This window comes from Filicampus tigris, chromosome 14 (assembly GCF_054856515.1).
Source record: "Filicampus tigris isolate MCC_2025a chromosome 14, RoL_Ftig_1.0, whole genome shotgun sequence".
Taxonomy (NCBI): Eukaryota; Metazoa; Chordata; class Actinopteri; order Syngnathiformes; family Syngnathidae; genus Filicampus; species Filicampus tigris.
This window is the reverse complement of record NC_141230.1, coordinates 20,595,359-20,614,924: the sequence shown is the minus strand read 5'-3', so window position 1 is coordinate 20,614,924 and position 19,566 is coordinate 20,595,359. Positions and strand designations below refer to the sequence as shown.

The 19,566-nt window shown below is 45.9% G+C and overlaps 1 protein-coding gene across 1 annotated transcript; it reads left to right on the top strand.

Moving 5' to 3' along the window:
* The first annotated feature begins 653 nt into the window (after positions 1–653).
* On the top strand, positions 654–19,438 carry lats2 (large tumor suppressor kinase 2). The gene is made up of 9 exons (XM_086051910.1): positions 654–843; positions 4,121–4,738; positions 10,274–10,406; positions 10,529–12,093; positions 13,470–13,697; positions 13,820–14,174; positions 14,829–15,011; positions 15,097–15,203; positions 16,264–19,438. Exons 2-9 carry the CDS (start codon positions 4,376–4,378, stop codon positions 16,768–16,770), a joined length of 3,441 nt encoding a protein of 1,146 aa, XP_085908036.1. The 5' UTR covers positions 654–843; positions 4,121–4,375; the 3' UTR covers positions 16,771–19,438.
* The last annotated feature ends 128 nt before the right edge of the window (positions 19,439–19,566 follow it).

Here is a 19,566-nt window from a genome sequence, read left to right as displayed (position 1 = left end):
GTATTTGCACATTATGCTGTATTTGACTGCATTCTCAAAATCTTAAGAGTTTTTGTATTTTCAAATCACTGCTGCGTAATTAAGTGCAGACTAGATATGTGCAATTCACTTTGTGCTGAGTCAAATGTGGCGAAATTTCGTTCTTTATCCATTTGTGCATACCGGAGTGACAGGTGATTTTGATGAAAGCATGCTACAGATGAAAATAGGGGGGAAAATGCGTAATGTCTCCCTTTAGCCCGTATCTCACTGAGAGTGGCAACCGGTTGCAAAGAATTTCGCCAACAGTTTTATCGGTTGCAAACAGCTTTTCTTTTTCGCCAGGAAGCATGTTCAAAATTGTTTTGTGGCCAAAAACGAAAAAAAAACGCGGATAAACCTCCACTATGCGTTGAGAGCTGTATAGCGGGTGCCGAACCGCGAGTATAAGGAGGTCCACCCTACGATAAAATGGAACTGCAGCGACAGAAATGAGTAAAATGTCAGTTTTACGCAGATGTCTCACTCTTTACGCTATTGTATCCGCTCGATTGTCTCTCATTTCCATTTGTGCGCAGGTATTTTAGCGGCGCATCATACTGTTCACAGACGATCTTCGCGCGGCCCCGCTGTGACGCTCGTCGATGCGGTCACGTGACCTGTGGAATGTTAACAATGCAGCGAGTGTCCAACTTTCTTTTTTTTTTTTTTACTTGACTTTCAGCCCGTTGAAGAAAATGGAGGCTGCTACCATCACTTCTTCTCCTTCTTCCCATTTTCGTCCCTTCTAAACCCGACCAAGAGCTCCCAAAGCCTGGCGAGAACTTTTCGAAGCAGATTTAATCGCTCCTTTTCCATCACATGGTAGGTGGACTGTACTTTTTGGGGAGGGGTGGGAAGGGGGGTTGCTGGTGTTGCCAGTGGTGGTCTTCTACACCAAAAATGTTACAAAATGGCGATTCCGCACCGCTTGGTGGAACGTTTCTGCTCTTAATTTCACTTGTAAGAGTCAAACCTAGCGACCTGAAAGTCAAGCCAACTGGGGTTTGCACATTTTTCCACCGTCCTGCATAAAAGGGACGTGGGGTGAGAGGAGGGGATGGGTATGGGGGGGTTTGGGGGTGCTAGTTTGCGACCTAGCTCACCCAGTTGTTTTTAGCTTCGCTTGACAAAATGGTCACTGTGAACTTTAATAATTTCGTGTCGTTGTTGCTAGTTTGGGGTTGTTGGTGGGGCTAAAAAAAAATCCTGGTTTGTGTCTCCAGTGTTGTTGCATTAAATAAAAAGTCCTTGTGGGTGTCTTTAGGACACTGTTGTCACTGTCACTTTTGTACCCAGACACATACACGTTCCCAACTGTTGGACTTAAAAAGATGCAAAAAAGCACCTTGTGGTTCTTGTCATTCGCTTTATCACAACATTATTGTTGTAATGTGAATTGATCATCTTGTACTGCTCTTAAAATAAATTGCGCTGTTAGGCTGTTTGGGGATGTCCCTCAAGGTTCTATTTTTGAACTCTTGATGTTTTGGGAACAATTCTATGTATAACATTTTATATAACTCATATATCTCACTTTTTTTCACCCCGTAACACTCAAAAATAAGGATACGTTCGAGTATTGTAGTTTTGTGGGTACACAGTGTTGTCACTGTCACTTGTACTTGTGAAAGCTAATACAATTAGACCCCAATTATTAAAAAAAAATCCACTAAACCCCAAGGTTATGTTTTAGTACGCTTGACATTTTGGGAACATGGAAAAGTTAAGATGCATTCCCTGAAAAAGTCAATTTTGTTACATTTAGCGGTATACACTATTATGTGACTGTAACTTTTGTACATTTGAAAGTTAGTTTAGTACAATTTTGCAACTTAACTGAGCCTCCTTTTGGACACCTTGTCATCCAATTAGTTGTGTTACACCTTGGTAACGTAAGAATGTAAATCAGACCCCTTTTGGCTTCCTGCCATAGAGACCCGAAAGCTGATCGCAAAATCGTCAATAAAATCTAATTTCTAGAATTTAAAATGACCTATTTCATTTCTGTGTATTTTTTTTCATTCAAAACAGGTTTACTGTGTAATATTAAAACTATAATTATGCTTTCATCCTCTTGTGTATTGAAGCGAAGGATAAAATCCGCAAGCTATCATACATAGTGGTCTACCTCAATGCATTTCAAATAAATTTATAGTCGAAATAACTCAATTGGATTACTTGATGGGGGGAAAATAGACTTTTAAGCCCCATGCCATTGGCATATTGTTTTCGAATGAATTTGTGCAGGGTCCATAGTTGAGGGCTTGGTATGTATTGCGCACTATTTAAGATCAGCGTGTTAATATTTTGAACGGCAATGCCCAGCTGCTCATCATTCCTATTTCCAGACCAGCCACGTTTTTGGGGTTTATTTCAGGACGGGCGAAGAATAGATGACGTTCCCAAGTGATTCAATGAGGCGGTAACAGAGGCGATGAAGTCCCCTGACACCGGACAACCCGGTATTCCCGTTTATTGAAGTCTCTAAATAGCTGTGAACGGGATTGGTTGTCAAATTGTAAATGACTCACAAAAATTCCCAGGTGTACCCCCACCTTTCCATAGATTTCAATTAGTATAATCATCACCCTGGAAGCAATAAAAATAAAGGCCTGACCGATTAATCAGTTGGTTGATTTGATTGGCCAGTATTAGCTCTCTAAAAAAAAAAATAATTTTGTGTATTTATTTATTTATTTTTTTACACATTAAAATATAAGACAAATACTACGATGGCCAAACATTCAGACTTAGATGCCAGGCTACAGTTAAGTGAAATGTGTGCCAAGGCTTAAAAAAAACATGCAGTGTTGGATGTTAAAATGTTTTTTCCCTATTCGTGGCCAGCCTAGTCCGTATCCCCCGGGGGTGCACTGTATTAAAATTTTGCATAAATTCCAGTTAATTCCCATCGATTTGTTATCAACTTTCTAAACGAGGCACATCACACGATATAGTACGGCTGGGCGGGAACCCCGCACCGACCCGAAACCATGCCTTCTGCCCGCCGCCCGCCCTGCCGTTTCCCACCGTGACAAACGAACGCAAACATCCCCCTCCCCACATTTGTTCCAGAAAGGGGGTGAGTGTCCTTTTCCGAAATGGCCCGAAGCAATGGGGGCAGTCGGCGAGGAGGTGGGTTAGTCGAAGTATTTCAAGGGACTCTGGTGTATTAGGATTGCCCCCCCACCCCCAGCCCCCGGCTTGCTGAGATCACCTCTGGCTGACCCCCCCGTGTTACAGAAATATTAGCACCAGACTTTTGTCCCCGGCTCTTATTACCACTTTCACGCATTCCATCTTTATGTCAGCGAGTATTTTTATTTCGTTTAATTTTTTTGATACAGCGGTGCCTTGACTTTCAATTGCCCCAACTTCCGAGTTTTTCCAGTTAGGAGCTGTCGCTTGGTCAGCATTGTCAATATGGAATATTGATTTGATATACAAGAAAATTGAGCTACTAAGTCAAGGTACTGCCATAGGGCGGAAATGTCAACATCAAATTTAAAAGGACATCGCAGTGCAGTAGAATGTTTTTTTTAAATTGCATCTTTCATGTGAATTCATGCCACATTTACCTTTATTTTAGCCTCAGGCTAACCCATAAGACCAAAAAACATTGATGTGTACTAGATCTGATATTGTTTGTTCTACAACAGATGAATTTATTGCTTATGTTTAAAATTACATGGAAAGAGGACCTTGAAAAACCAATCCCATTAAATCGCCGTCACAAACTGCAAATCAAATATTTGTCCAAATCCTTCCCGCCTTAAAATGCGGTATTTCAATTCCCGGTCGCATGTCTGACGCGCGGCGCCCTCCACGGGTAGTTGTTGGGTGTTCACCGATGACTGCGCTGCGCGAGTATGCGGTGACACGTCGACTAATGCAACTGAGCTAACGGCGAACGGGCCGGGGGTGAAGGCGGGGGACGCCGCTGGACCGGGGGCCCCCAAAGTCTGACACTCGGCATTTCGACGGGCACTTGCCATCTTTATCAAGATGGATTCCGGTCCCACGTCCGTTTTGTTGCCGTCTTTGGGCGGGAAACTCCGGAGTGGGCTCTAACTCCTTACCGTCCTACTTCCTTCCGCAGGAGCAGATTGGCAGCATCATGATTTGGCTCAGCGGCACCCTTGCGAGCGGCTGCATTTCCTGGAATAAGCTGGAACCCGAGCCTTGAAAGCCACACCATGGAGCGCCTGTAGAACCCCCGCCGCTACCTCCAGTCCTCAGACAAACAAACAAGGGAGACCAATCTCGCATCCTCTACGGGAGAGACCTTTATTATCTATTTGGGTCAGCCACCAGGGGCGGAAAGTGTGCTGCCTGACCCCCGGCCACCGCGGCCATGAGGCCCAAGACGTTCCCGGCGGCGCCCTACGTGGGCAACACGCGCCAGAGGCTCCAGGAAATCAAGGAGGGCCTGAAGCAGCCGGCCAAGCTGGTGAGCCAGGCCCTGCACGGGGGCGGCCAGCGGGCTGAGGGCGCCAGCCGCCCCGCCGACTGCAAGGGCGGCAAGGACGCGGCCGGGCGCCAACAGCCCGTGCGGCCGCCCCAGAAGTTTAACAATTACCAGAGCGCCCTGCGCGAGATTCGAAAGTCGCTCATGCCCTTCGCCAACGAGTCGGGACCCCCGTCGGGGTCCGGGCACCCCGCCGGCGAGGTCAACCGGCAGATGCTGCAGGAGCTCGTAAATGCCGGATGTGACCAGGTGAGACGCACACAACTATGTCTTTACTTTCATTTCGAGTTGCGAGGGTTCATCGATTAATTGACAGGTAATCGATCATGCTTTCTTATAATTGATGAATCCTTTGGATATATATTTTTTTTAGTATAAAACTATCCAAATGCTCGGAATTTCATATTCTCACTATTATCTGATTTCTGTTTTCCTCCATGAAAACGGATTGATTGTGTAGAATCAAATTAAAACAATTGCTTTTACTTTAGAAAAGAGTGATCAACATTTTTGCCTATTTTCTGACATGTTACAAACCAAATCAGTTAAAAAAAGAGTTGTTCTAAAAAGTTAACATTTCAGATTTATGTTGCGATGCGTCAGTAGGGAGGAATAATTCTGATTTTATTGGCCACAGTTCCCCATACTGTATGTACACTCACGCATTTTAAGATTATATGACATAATCATTCATTACAAATTGCGGAGCGCACGTCGAGACCGACTGGTTTAGGTTAACGGGTTGCTTGAGTTGAAATAACCTCACCTGTTGATGAACGGCTACTTTTGGACGGGATGTCTAAGGTAGGAAGGCTGACCGCTAGTTTTAGATAACAGCTAGGGTTCGCTTGTAGCTGACGTTAGGATGACGTCAATGTTAGGTTAGTTTCAGGTAAAAGGTTGTTTTGGATCACCTCTCGGGTTAGTTGATAGTTTACGTTTGCCTAATGCTAACGTTGGGCTAATGCCGAGTTCAAGATTATGTTTTGTTACGATAATTGCTGATTTTGGCTAACGGCTTGGGTTAGCGCATTGGTTAGGTTAGGATTACATTAGCGTTTGGCTAGTTTATCGAGTTGTAGTGAGGATGATGGCATGGACGTTAGGGTCATTATAGGTCAGGATAGTTTAACTTGCAAAATGTCAGGCTAACCGCTAGTTTCCGATAGCGTATTGGAGAGCCTTTTTATTATTATGATTATACAATGGAGGCCATTTCCTGGCCCTCTGTGCGCCGCTGTCGCCATTGTCAAAGCAGGAAGTGGACATTCAATGGCAACAGGGCGGATCAGTTCCCTGTCGTCGCCACCAGCACCGAACCGGCCCCCTCCCCCCGAGCTGTGACCGCCCCCCCCCCCCCGTACCCGTGACACCCCCCCCCTCTTGTCTACGTGTGCGGGACCATCCGGCAACACAATACCTCATATTTAAAACAGCAAAACAAAATAGCATCAAAACGGACTTCACATTCGTGCTGTGTGACAGCGTCGGTATTGTTGTTACACAACACTGACACGGGACGGGGGTAGGGGGAGGCGTTTTTTTTTTGTGTTTTGTATGTTTATAGTATGTACTTTGTGGGCGTGTGTTTGTGTTGTGTCCTGTGTGTGATGGGTGATGTTTTTGTATGCGAGTTTGGTGAGTTTTGCATCTCTTGTGTGTTGTGTTGTGGTGTTTGTGTATTTATTTTTGTGTGGCGTGGTGTGTGTTGATGCGTGTGCTTTTTTTTGTTGTGTGTGTGTTTGCCTGTGTGTATGTGTCGGGTGAGTTTTGTGTTGACGTGCATGTTGTGTGTGTGTGTGTTTTTTTACGTACATGTTTTGTGCGTTGTGTATGTTTGTTTGTGTTACACTATTAGGTATTGTCTTGCTTCACTGCGTGTGTGTTTTTTGTTGTTTGTTTTTGTATTTCTAATGCCCGTGTGTAGATTTGAAATGAGTGTGTATTTAGTGTATAAAGTGGACGTCTTATCAGCTCTCCTCGTCTTCTCCTTGCTGGACTTCTCCAGCTGCAAATTCGCCAGCAATGTGGCTGGTTGCATAACCAGTGAGGAGGAAATGTTTTAGAGGGGGAGCGAAGGGGGAGGACGGTGGGAGCAGTATGCCACGCATTGACAGCACATGAAAAACTCGATGCGTGCATGTGTAATGTTGAGTGGGTATGTAACTGTATAGTGGGCGTTTTTTTTTTTTTTTTTTTTTTCTTATCGACTGTATCAGTAAAGAGCATTTACTGTATGTAGTTTGAAGGTGTGTGTTTGTGTGTTATGCGTGTATGTTATCTGCAGTTTACAGTTATCTGTATTATCTGTGTGTCTAAATGTGTGTGCGTGTATTTGTAATGTGTTTGAATAGATTAGTTTGTGTGTGTGTAGTGATTGTATTTTGTGTTAGTGTGTGTAGGTGTGTATATTTGCAATGTGTGTGTGTATATGTACAGTAGCTGTAAAGTATGTGTTTGTATTTCTTATAAGTGTGTATGTAACAGTGTGACTTGTGTGCATCTATTACTACAGTGTCAATCTCTTTGTAAGGTGTGTCATTTATGTTTCTGTATTCAGAAGTCAATTGTGTATATTTGTAGTGCGTGTGTATGTTACTGTAAACTGTGTGTGTGTATTTGTAAAGAGTGAATGTGTCTGTTTGTGTGAGTGTATTTGGAATGCTCGTGTGTGTGTGTGTGTGTGTGTGTATTTGTCGTGTATGTAGTTGTATGTGTATTGATTGATATGTTGCTATAAAGGATGTATTGTGTGTGAATTTGTAACAAGTGTGTACGTAGCTGTGCAGTTTCTGTGTATTTGTACTAAGTTTAGGTAGGGGCGTGTGCGCGCGTGTGTTTTTTCCTGCATATGGAATCCGCGTCGGTGGCGTTTATGCAACAGACACAGGATGTGACTTGCTGGCGTGTGTTTATTGTTTGCGTGTTGAAATGGGACATACTCTCGGCGCGTCGGCGGCCATTTTGATGGCGGCGTGCCGTTTGACATTTGCGTTGAGACAGTGCAGATCGCAAATATGTGGAATTCCCGCTTCCTGGTCGGCCGAACGTGGAGAACATCTGTCGCCATGGCAACACAATGGCGGTAGTTACTATGATTTTCCTCCCCAACGCAACCCGACTTTTCATTCACTCTGTCAGAGATTTGTTACCTCACTCACTCACTCACTCACTCTCCCTCGCTACACATTCTCTTCTTACCCATTGCAAGTCACTCCCTCACACTGTCAAACTCTATCGTTCACTCTCTCTCATTGTGCCGCTCACTGTCACACCCTCACTCTCCCATCACTCGTTCGCTCTCTCTCTCTGTCTCTCTCTCTCTCTCGCTCTCTCTTTCTCTCTCTTTCTCTCTCTCTCCATCTCACTCAGTTTGTCACCCCTTCACCTACTGGCTCACTCTGGCTTCTTCTCACACTTTCACTCACTCTTGCTACGTTGCTTTCTCTGGAGCGCTCACTCTCGCACGTGCTCACTCTCACACTTAACTACTGTGAGAGTTCCTCGGTTGTATGGTTTGTGTTTTTATTTCTCAACTTAAAAAAAAAAAAAAAAAGTGTGAGAGACGATCCCGAACAGCTGGAGGACGGCCTTCGTCCATGCCTCGTTTACAAACACTCTGCTGGCAGTCACTTCAGCTGATCTCCAGCTAGTGCGTTGCCATCGCAACGATGTTTCCCAAACAAAATGAAGTCACTCGAATTTGTCGATGATCAGAAATTCTCCAAGACGTCTCGTTTGTTTTGCCCGACATGGCCTTTGTGTGCGCGTGCTTTATGTTGAGCATTGCGAGGAGACGGCAACACAAGCATCTCACTTTTGTGTCCGAGTGGGAAATTGCTTGGAAGTTGCAAGCAGCTGACCGAGTAGCCAAAGGAATGATTGCTATTGTTTCATAAAACTCCTCAACAACACACATTTCCTTCCTCCTGCTCGCCACGACCTGCGAGATTCTTGTCAGATTCTTATCAGATTCTTGTAAAAATTGCCCGAGAGCTGACGAGGTCGACATTTCTAACATTTTTCCCATGGGTGATTGCATACCGTGACGCTTCTTGTGGAGTCAGACGCTCATTGTGGGATAGGGGAGCAAAATTCCTTTAAATGATTTTCTATGGAAAAGTTTCCAATTGTGAATTTGTTCAGCTTAACTTTCCCGTTGAAATTGGCGAAAAATCGATGGTCAATTTCAGTATTGGTTACTATTTTAGCAACATAACTTAAGTCCTAAATGTAGGACCCCCCCCTGAATAAATTGCTCAACCACTAATTCATGCGTTGTAATGCGCATCACTGCCACCTACAGGACCAGTAATTATGGGACACAACTTTTGTCGTTTCTCTGACGTCTTTTTACAGCAGAATATATTTCTGATCAGAAATTGTCATCAATGAGCAACGGTCCAGTAGAAAATTACGTTTTGTCAACAGTGTTGCCTTGGTGGAGGTCTGCATTCAACATTTAGGTGAGATGTGTTCAGAGATTTTTGTTTCTTGGAATTGATCTTGAGAGGAATTCAATAAATGGAGGTTCTGGCAACGTTATTTCGGAAAAAAAGAAAAAAAAAAGTCAGGCATTAGACGTGAATATTTTGGGTGGTGCCTTTTAATGTCGGGAAACTCCCGTTCGTGCAAAAGTGGCCGCCTCGCAGGAATCTGTTGGGTGGCTCGGCGCTTCCTTTCCCACCTCCCCTCTCCTTGGACTTATCAGATCTGGAATGTGCTTCAGAAAAATAGAGCAAAAACATTCAGGCCGCGTTCTCGCCACGTCATCCAGGAATGACGGTTATGATCGTCAAATCCAGACGTAAATGCGAAGGCCGAGGCCGAGCATAATCGGTTATGAATACCCGGAATGTTTTTCCCCGCCCCGGTGATGGACCTCGCCCCGCGGCGTCGCACAGCTGTGACGACCGTTGCACACGTGCCATAACAACACTCGTGGACAATGATTATTGTGTGTCGACGGGACCATTTCCCTCGCATTCCGCTTTTTTGCATTTCCCCGAGACAGACCGCGGATCAGCGCTTGTCTTTTTCAACATTGACCTACATTAAAAGGGAAGAAAAATGACTCCCAAACCGCAAATTACGTGTCCCGGCTTGAGCCGTTTGACCCACTTGTGCTGTTTGTGTGTTTCCTGGCCCATCTGTTGCTGATGCATGCTGATTTGGGGATTTCTCACATGGATACAGGAATGTTTTTATCTGTTCCCCAAACAATCCAGAACCTTCTGCGCTCTGGAAGGTCTGTCTGTGTAGAACAGTGAATATGGTACTCAACGTGTGAATACATTTTCATGGCAGTATCGTACATTGCAGGTGTGTAGATATAAATATGGTACATTAGTCACGTCAAACATGATGTAAATAATGACACAAGAGTAGACCATTAAATCGGATGCTCCGTGGTACTTTAGAAATGTCAGCTGGTATAAATAGGGGACATTACAAATAAAGGTGCAGCTCTGCGGCTGTATTTTTATCATTACGTGTCATATACAGTCGGGTTGCCAGTCAATGATCGTGTTGCAAGGCACTCGTCTGACTTGGGTGCGTGCAGCTACGATACGTTTCCCACTCAGTCTCACGATGTCAGTGGTCGTCTCTCTCCATGACCAGTCCGGGCGACCAGTCCGGGGTCGTAGCCCCGCCTTTTGCCAGTCTACCAAGTAAGGTGGGATAGTCTCCTCTCTGAACAGGATACGCGGTGTAGAGAACGGATAGAAGGATGTTTAGGGTTGCCTTGGTGGAGGTCCTCACGTTCTATTTTGTGTTCCACAGGAAATGGCCGTCCGGGCGCTGAAGCAAACGGGAAGCAGGAACATCGAAGCGGCTCTGGAATACATTAGTAAGATGAGCTACCTGGACCCTCGCAATGAGCTCATCGTGCGTGTTATCAAGCAAACTTCGCCAGGTAGGCCCTTGTGACTTTGCGGGCGCAGTTCTGCATCTGAATTGCCATTGATAGCGTTGTAATTAGCCTGACAAGTGGGAAACATACATTTGTGATTGATAAATTGTTTGTTGTGATGTCAGGAAAAGCTGGCATGCCCCCCCCGATGGACCACCGCCCCCCGCTGGAAGTTCCAGGTGAGGCTGCGGGCGCCATGCCCCCGTATCACCCCATGTACGAGGGTGTGGCCGGATATGGTCCGGAAGGCGAAATGCCCAGACCCTACATGAGCGCTCCCCCCGTCATGAACTACATGATGCCGCCCTCTGGAGCAGCACAGGGTCCCCCCATGGGGAACCCCATGGGTCGACCGCCCAGCATGGGTAACTACCCGCCGGTGATGGCCCCCCAGACTAACCCGGCCAACACCATGTACCCCCCCGGGGCCCAGCAGAAAGGCTATCCTGGTAGTATGGAACAGCACGGGCCAATGATGAGCTACAATGTGCCCGGTCAACCGCTTCCACCTGGGGCCCCCGTGCCGGGCCCCCACTATGACTACGGCCACGCCAGGCCTCACTTAATGGAGCCCGCGGGCTACGGAGTCAAGAGAACTGCCTCCTTTCAAAACAAGATGGCGCCGCCGCCGCCCATGGCGCCCCCTGACAACTATGTCAACATGCAAGCTAAAGGGCCCATGGGCCAGAATGTGCCAGGAGGAGGTGCGGGGGGGTACCCCGCCAATCTGTACCTGGCCCCTCACTCGCACCCGCGTCAGGCGAGCCCCACCTCCCATCAGGTCCACATGATGTCCCGTTCCCCAGGCGGGGTGCCGCCTATGGGCCCGGACTTCCCCGATCTTCCCCAGGGCTTGATGACGCCATCCAGGGCGAGCCTCAACCTGGACTTGTATGAGCACCACTGGGCGGGGCCCCCAGGTCCCGAAGGGGCTCCCCAAGCCAGACAGCCCCAACCTCAGGGGCCATTCAGGGGTGAGGTCCGGGTGCCCAGCAGGGCCAACTCCTTCAACAGCCGCTCGGCCGTGTCCAACGGGGTTCGGCCTCCCATGAGCGCGCCCCAGGACCCTTCCCTGGGTCCTCCCAACACCATCACAGCCGTCACATCTCCACCCATCCAACAGCCAGTCAAGAGCATTCGGGTGATGAGACCAGAACCGAAGACAGCAGTGGGCCCCTGCCACCCCAGCTGGATGGCCGCCCAAGCCCAGGAAACGACAGAGCCACTGGCCTACATGCCAGAGGAGACCTACTCCCTGGAGCCCCCCCAGGAACCCCGCTGCCCACCGCCACCTTACCCCAAGAATCTCATCATGTCGCCCGGAGAGACCGGGGGCACCCTGGAGGCCGCGGGAGCCGTGGGTGGGGCTCAGGATCTGGGTGGTCCCGCTTCCAGAAGCACACAGAGCGGCAGCGGCGGCAGCGGAGCCACGGACGACGGTTGCCAGCAGATTAAGGAGAAGCCAAAAGGCGGCAAGGCGGAGAAAACGGTCAAAGACAAGAAGCAGATCCAGACGTCGCCCGTGCCAGTGAGGAAAAACGGCCGCGACGAGGAGAAGCGAGAGTCCCGGATCAAGACCTACTCACCCTTTGCCTTCAAGTTCTACATGGAGCAGCACATCGAGAACGTCATGAAGACCTACCAGCAGAAGCTCAACCGCAGGCTGCAGCTTGAACAGGAAATGTCCAAGGTAAGGGAACCATTTCAGGGACAGTTAAGTTAATGATAGATAATAGATGGCCGACCCATACCGCTTTTACGATGATGGATCTGGTCCGTCGGAATCCTTCCAATTCTATTTTTCCAATCTGGTTTAAAGTACTTAAAATGGATTGAATAATCAGCAAACTTGCCTTAGCGTACGTGTCGCTGTAAACAACTTCATCTGGACACGCCTTTGAAACATTTAGCCCCAGACGGTTTGTGCCACCCGATTTATACCAAATAAAATATTTAACTTTATACATGGCTGCAGGCTGACCATGTGTGAGTTCAAGAAAGAGGAGCTTGAACAATATTAAAAGTCCTAATCGCTTCGGGCTTTGACATGACACATAACAGACATTCTGAACACCCATAGCCACTTGGGGCGCTTTTGACAAGACGAGCACTGTGATTGTTTTGTCGCCCAAAGTCGGATTTGTTTGCAACTGTCCGTGGCAAAGTACTCAGCAGATAATCTACAGCCTGACATCTGGAGAATTCTCCCCTGGGGAGTTTGTTGTAGACAACCAGATCTTTATCTCGATGGTGAGCATACCATGAATTTGGCCTCTACCCTTTTAAACTCCTCCTGAGGCAGTTTTTTACGGTCAGACAGAGTTCCGTAATTCCGACTTTCATACTAACAAAGTATCTTGATACCGATAATACAAAATATATAACTACGAATGACTTCTATTTTCATCAGCTCTATTGAATATTAGGTAGTAATGAAAGGATATTAAAGACAATTATTTCATGTTCCTCCCTGATAAAAACTAAATAAAATCAACTGCAAGCTCCTTAGTATAGTTTAGTATCTAAAGGGGAAATCAGCCCAAACCTATTTTTTTCAAGAATATGTTCTATGCAGGCCCACTAGTTGAAACACGCATAAGCATTCTGATTTATATTACATTTGTGGAATAAGAGTTAAGCAGCAAAATCCACCCCTTTTTAGCCCTCTGTGGGGGCGGCCATTTTGTCACTCCTGTCGACTGAAAATGACATCACAACTGCTCAGGGCTCAGGTAACGACCAATCACGACTCACCTGTTTTCTGTAGCCGAGCCATGATTGGTCGTTACCTGAGCCCCGAGCAACTGTGATCTCATTTTCAGTCGACAGAAGTGACAAAATGGCCGCCCCCAGAGATGGCTTAAAAAGGAGTGGGTCAACTATTATTGCACAAACGCAATATTTATCAGGATGCCTTGTTTCAACTAGTGGGCCTGCATAGAACATATCCTTTAAAAAAAAAAAAAGGGGTTTGGGTTGACTTCCGCTTTAAGTTAGTATTCAGTTAAGAAACACTATGAGTCAACTTGTGAGCATTTCTTGAGTCTTCCTGTTCCCGTTGCCCAGGCCGGCCTGTCGGAGGCGGAGCAGGGCCAGATGAGGAAGATGCTCAACCAGAAGGAGTCCAACTACAACCGGCTGCGGCGCGCCAAGATGGACAAGTCCATGTTTGTCAAAATCAAGACGCTGGGCATCGGCGCCTTCGGGGAGGTGTGCTTGACGCGCAAAGTGGACACGTACGCCCTCTACGCCATGAAGACTCTGCGCAAGAAAGACGTCCTCAACAGGAACCAGGTGACTCCCTTTTTAGGTTGTTGTCTCGGTTTCATAAAGTATCCCGCTCTCACTTCTGATTGAACTAGGACTTTTAGCGGTTGACCTTTTTGTGAGCGGTATATTTTTGGACGTCGACACAGGTGGCCCACGTGAAGGCTGAGCGCGACATCCTAGCGGAGGCGGACAACGAGTGGGTGGTGCGCCTCTACTACTCCTTCCAGGACCGCGACAGCCTGTACTTCGTCATGGACTACATCCCCGGCGGCGACATGATGAGCCTGCTGATCCGCATGGGCGTCTTCCCCGAGCCGCTGGCGTGCTTCTACGTGGCCGAGCTGACGCTGGCCATCGAGAGCGTCCACAAGATGGGCTTCATCCACCGCGACATCAAGCCCGACAACATCCTCATCGACCTGGACGGACACATCAAGCTGACCGACTTTGGCCTGTGCACGGGTTTCCGCTGGACCCACAACTCCAAGTACTACCAGAAAGGTGAGCTGCTCGGAAAGGAGAAACTCGCACGCTCTTTTCCAAAGTGAAACCAAATGTTTGCAAATGCTTTATTTGGTGAAACGCAAAGATGATCAGTCTGCTTCCGCGGAGGACTTGATACATCGGAGAATATACAGTTGAGGGGCTGCAATCTGATCATTTGGACAATTTTAAGTTAAACAATGGCTCTTAACAATGATCACAATCGTAATAATTTGATCATTGATTAAGTGTTACACCTTTTGCGACTCATTGAAAAATCGAGTAATTATAAAAAAAATATATTTTGCGTTATTTTATGGTGCAGGTTTTATTGTTGTCCACTTGGGGTCCCCATTTTCACATCCTTATCTTTTGTGTGGCCTTTGTGAGGGTGTGCCTCTAAAAAGTGGGGGCCTGTCTTACTGGCTAACCGTTAGCCTGTCTGCGTGTTAAATGCTTGAGTGACAGTTGTGTCCGTAGCAGCTTGTGTAAGAGTGTGCTTTGTACGTGTTAGTTTTGTTCCTGCTTGTTCAATAAAGCGATTGAAATTGCACCAGCGGCTGTAGCTGAACGACTTGCTTGGAACTTTAAAGTTCAGACTTGAGACTGGCATATGATGTGCTTACATGTGACTTACTTCCACCTCTGGTTACCACGCCCCCATTCCGCCAGGGAGCCACGTGAGACAGGACAGCATGGAGCCCAGCGACTTCTGGGACGACGTGTCCAACTGCCGCTGCGGCGACCGGCTGATGACGCTGGAACAGCGGGCCAATCGGCAACACCAGCGCTGCCTGGCTCACTCGCTGGTGGGCACGCCCAACTACATCGCCCCCGAGGTGCTGCTGCGCAAAGGTGGGCCCACCGGAACGCAAATAGCCATCTCGTCCGGCGACACCAACCGAGGCGCTGATTGGCGGATTCTTGCGCGTGTGTTCAGGTTACACGCAGTTGTGTGACTGGTGGAGCGTCGGCGTGATCTTGTTTGAGATGCTGGTGGGACAGCCGCCCTTCCTGGCACCCACTCCCACAGAGACTCAGATTAAGGTGAGTGAGAATGTGGAGTAGGCGGAATAAGTGTAGTCTTGTTTTCTTTTCTTTTTTACACACTATCGAATAGAGTGGATTCCCTCCTGCTCATTCTTGCAAATGACATTTTGTTTTTCTACCACTGTACATGGAAAGAGTTTTTTTTCATATTTTACAAATGTCCAAAGAGATGATTATCGGCCATTTCTGGCTCGACCCCTGCAATGTAATCTGAGTTTGTACAAAAGTCATAATACGGTGCAGTCTATCACTGACAAACACAAACAGATAAGTCATGAAGAGACATAACAAAGGGTTTGCGATTGTTAATATAGTACAGGTTTCATATTTACGATGATCAGCACCGACCGTTTTGCCAGGGAAGGAAAAATCGCTCTTGACACACACCACACCACAAGATAATCACTCAGGATAATTTTGTCGAAACTCCAGTAATCAGTGAAGTTAACGTAAATGTTCAAATTTGTCCAAATTGGTCGTGCGGGTGTACGCCGCTTTTGACGTTTTTTAAAAATCATCTGACCACACACGAGGATTTGCAATCGATTGTCGACCCTGACCGTCTTCCGAGCAGATGGCCAAGGAAATATCATTCTAAACTACTACACTACCACGAAGAAGCGCGGTGGGAAACCAAAACGAAAATAGTCATGGCGCAACAGAGCCCAAAACGGTTTCTTTTTGTGTCCCTTTTCCCCCCCCCAAAAAATTCGCAAAGTAGCGCCACCGTCAAGACACGACCTGAGACCTCTTCTCTAGCCGCCATGTTTGTTCACTCCAAAGTCTAATCTTTAATCCCGAGGGGTTTTGCGAGATTTTCCGTGTGACGTGAGAATATCTGTGAATGAATGTGGTTCGTGTGTGATGTGTTGATCTCTGCACACCACACACGATACGTTCAAAACTTTAGCACGCTGTTTTTTTTTTGTTTTTTTTTCTCGTCACGTGTGGGGTCTCTCAGAGTTTGGAAATCGGCTCAAAATTTTTAAATCTCGCCCTGTGAAGCAGCAAACTCCACACCACCGAATAATCTCTCAATCACGTGCCATATGTCCAGGTAATCAACTGGGAGAGTACACTCCAGGTGCCCGCCCAAGTCAAGCTGAGTCCGGAAGCCGTGGACATCATCGGGCGCCTCTGCTGCTCGGCGCAGGACCGCCTGGGTGCCAACGGCGCCGGGGAGATCAAGGCGCACCCCTTCTTCAGCCAGGTGGATTTCTCCAGCAACCTCCGCCAGCAGCCCGCCCCCTACCGACCCAAGATCGCCCACCCCATGGACACGTCCAACTTCGACCCGGTGGAGGAGGAGGGCGGCCCCGGGGCCTGGAGCGACAGCGGCGACAGCACCCGGGCCCTGGACGCCCTGTGCTCGCCCCACGGCAAGCACCCGGAGCACGCCTTCTACGAGTTCACCTTCCGCAGGTTCTTCGACGACAACGGCTGCCCCTTCCGCTACCCCAAACCTTTGGAGGGCGGCGAGGGGCCGCCCAGCCCCGAGGAAGAGGATGAGGACGAAGACGACGACGAGGAAGCGGGGGAAGGATGCGAGCCGGTCTACGTTTAGATGGACTGACGCCCCTCCCCGCACGGGACCAAGAAGCAACATTCTGCCGCTTGGCGAGTCCGGTAAGAATGTCAACAAGTCGGCAGTCCCTTCCTTCCATTCCTTCCTATTGTCTTACGCGACTGAAACACTCCAAAGTGACTTTAACAAAGTCTTGTTGTTTTTTTTACACTGAAATCTGACATGTGAAGAGGGAGTGGGGTAAGTTCAACAGGAGGGTTGTGCGCGGGAGCAGGACTCAGCCAAAGCGACTCAAACGGGCTGACAAATTTGCGCCAAAGTTCTCCAGGAGAACTTTAGTCGAGAATATTCAAAGCTGGGCACTTCCATGGGAAATTTTGATGTGTTTGCAATAGACTTTACATATTCCCCTCAGACTATCTGAAAGACATGCGATTCCCAAACTGTTAAGGGTGCGCCAGTCCCCTCCAGGCAGGGTTAGAGTGTAGGAATTTGAATTTAAAATAACTTTTTTCCAGGGGGGGATGTTGAACATATTCAAAACTGGATACTTTCCAAGGGAAGTTTAGACATGTTTAGAATACAATATACGGCGTGTCCCAGACAGATGTGAGACCCTCATCATTTGTCATTTTAGGCTTTGCAGTTTTTGTTTGCATATCCCTTTTTTTTTTGTTTTTAAATCCAACTGTATTCTTGTAAATTTCTTTCTTTCGTTTGCATTAAAATTCCACAGAACTTTTCCAGCTATGGAAATTCCAGAAATGTATCTTTAAAAAAAAAAAAAAGATTTTAGAGGGAAAAATGGCAAAAAGAAAAAAAAGGAAAAATTTATTCCGATAGTATTCCTACCTTTTTTCTGCATTCTGCAAGGTTTTTAACAATTTTGACGTCTGTCTGTACGGACGAAAAAAATCATTTTCCAATTATAGGTTTGTTCGTTAATAATTATACAAACATGACAGAAAAAAATCAGGAAACATGTTAAAAATATTTTTAAAAGTTTACAATTACAAAAGTCATCACTTTACAAAAAGAATTACATAACCTAAAAAAATAACACTTATCTCTAAAAATCTGACTCTACTCTATTGTAATTTTCTGACTTTTTGCCTGCATTGAAATTTCACAGAAAGTTTCCAGCTTTGAAAATTTCAATGTTATAGTAAAAATAAATACATCTGCAATTGTACAAGAATACATTTGGTTTTCAAAAAAATAAGTGTAAAAAAATTTTAGCTCCTTCCCCTCATTTTCATAAAAAAATGTAAAACAACAAAATTTAGTTGTGGGGGCGAAGAAATGCAGCCAAACACATGCGTATGACTTAAGTGCAATACAATGTGTGTCCCTAAAATACTTAATATCCATTTGAAAGTATTAATAAGTGCCATGTACAAACATTTTGCTTTATCTACAATGTATACACTTACGGTATATACAGTATACTGTATGTGTGTGTGTTTCACTTACAAAATGCTGCTTATTAGTATTATTTACCTGTTTTAATTATTACCTGTTTTATTGTGGCTTAAAAGTGATGATGATGATGATGATGATGAATGTGGAACGTCGATGGCCGAGCCTTCCCCGTCCTACGTCGGGGCGGGTCCCTGAGCGCAGCACGGCCAAGCTCTCAGAGAGGCCACGCGGTGGATTTATGGCAAGTTTGAAAAGAATGAAATGCTTTGTCAATCTTTTTTTTTTTGGGGGGTGGGGGGGGCAACCTGTAGAAGTTTAACTTTTTTGTCAGTATTCCAGACTGACCCGTTACTTACGACTGGCAGGATGATGTGGTGTGTCCATTTTTTTTTCCTTCATTTTTTAACATTATAATGCTTTGACAATGACTGTAAATTGTTAGCCTGAATGGAAGAATTGCCGAAGTCATTTTCAACCCACCTTTACCAAATCTATAAAAATACCTATGTACTTGCTCAAACTTTGTTCTTGTTTTCCACAAACTTTCTAATTTGGCTTAGGCAGTTGTGCTAATAGCCTAACGAAATGTGCCTTGTGTATGCTGTAAAGCCCGCTGAACAATCCCGACACCCCCCTACAATTTTTTTTTTCCCCACATGGGGTGGGGGGTGCTGCCTTGTTTTTATTGCCTTTCACTTTTGTTGTTTCTGCACTTGTTCTTGTGTTCTTTTCTAGCTGTTAGAGGGCAGGAAGAAAAAAAATATATATCCTAGTTAAAAAAAAAAAAAAAAAAATCAATTTTTGCAGTTAAAAAAAAACACATTAGGGGTTCAATGTTTATGACATACTGGCCCCATAAAGGACAACAAAAAGCTTTATAAGTAATCAGGTGTGTGTGTGTGTGTGTTTTTTTTTTTTTAGGGTTACAAAATGATGACTGACAATCGATGACTGATTTTTCTTTTCTTTTTACTTGTATGTATTTGTACCCCCAAGGAGCGTGTGTAATGTATATTAATCGTGAATTTATATTTATACAGATATACATATTTTTTTGTATCTTTCCCATCTCCCTACTTCACCTTCTTTTCTTTCCTACCGTGCTAATGTCCAAAATTCTATGCAGTATTATTATTGTTATTGTTATTATTATTATTATTATTATTACTATCAAGGTGACTTTTGTTTCTTTTCTACATTCATGTATAAATGGAGACTTTGTCAATGCCGCTGTCTGTTTTTTGTGTGTCAAATGTAATGTATAAATTAAATTAACCCACCTGGACTCCTGACTGTTTCTTGTTATGCACGCACTCATCAATACGTCACATATTTTATATTAAATTAATATACAAATCGGGATTTTTGTTTCCACTACACATGTCTGAAATTTTTTGTTGTATTTTTGTTTCA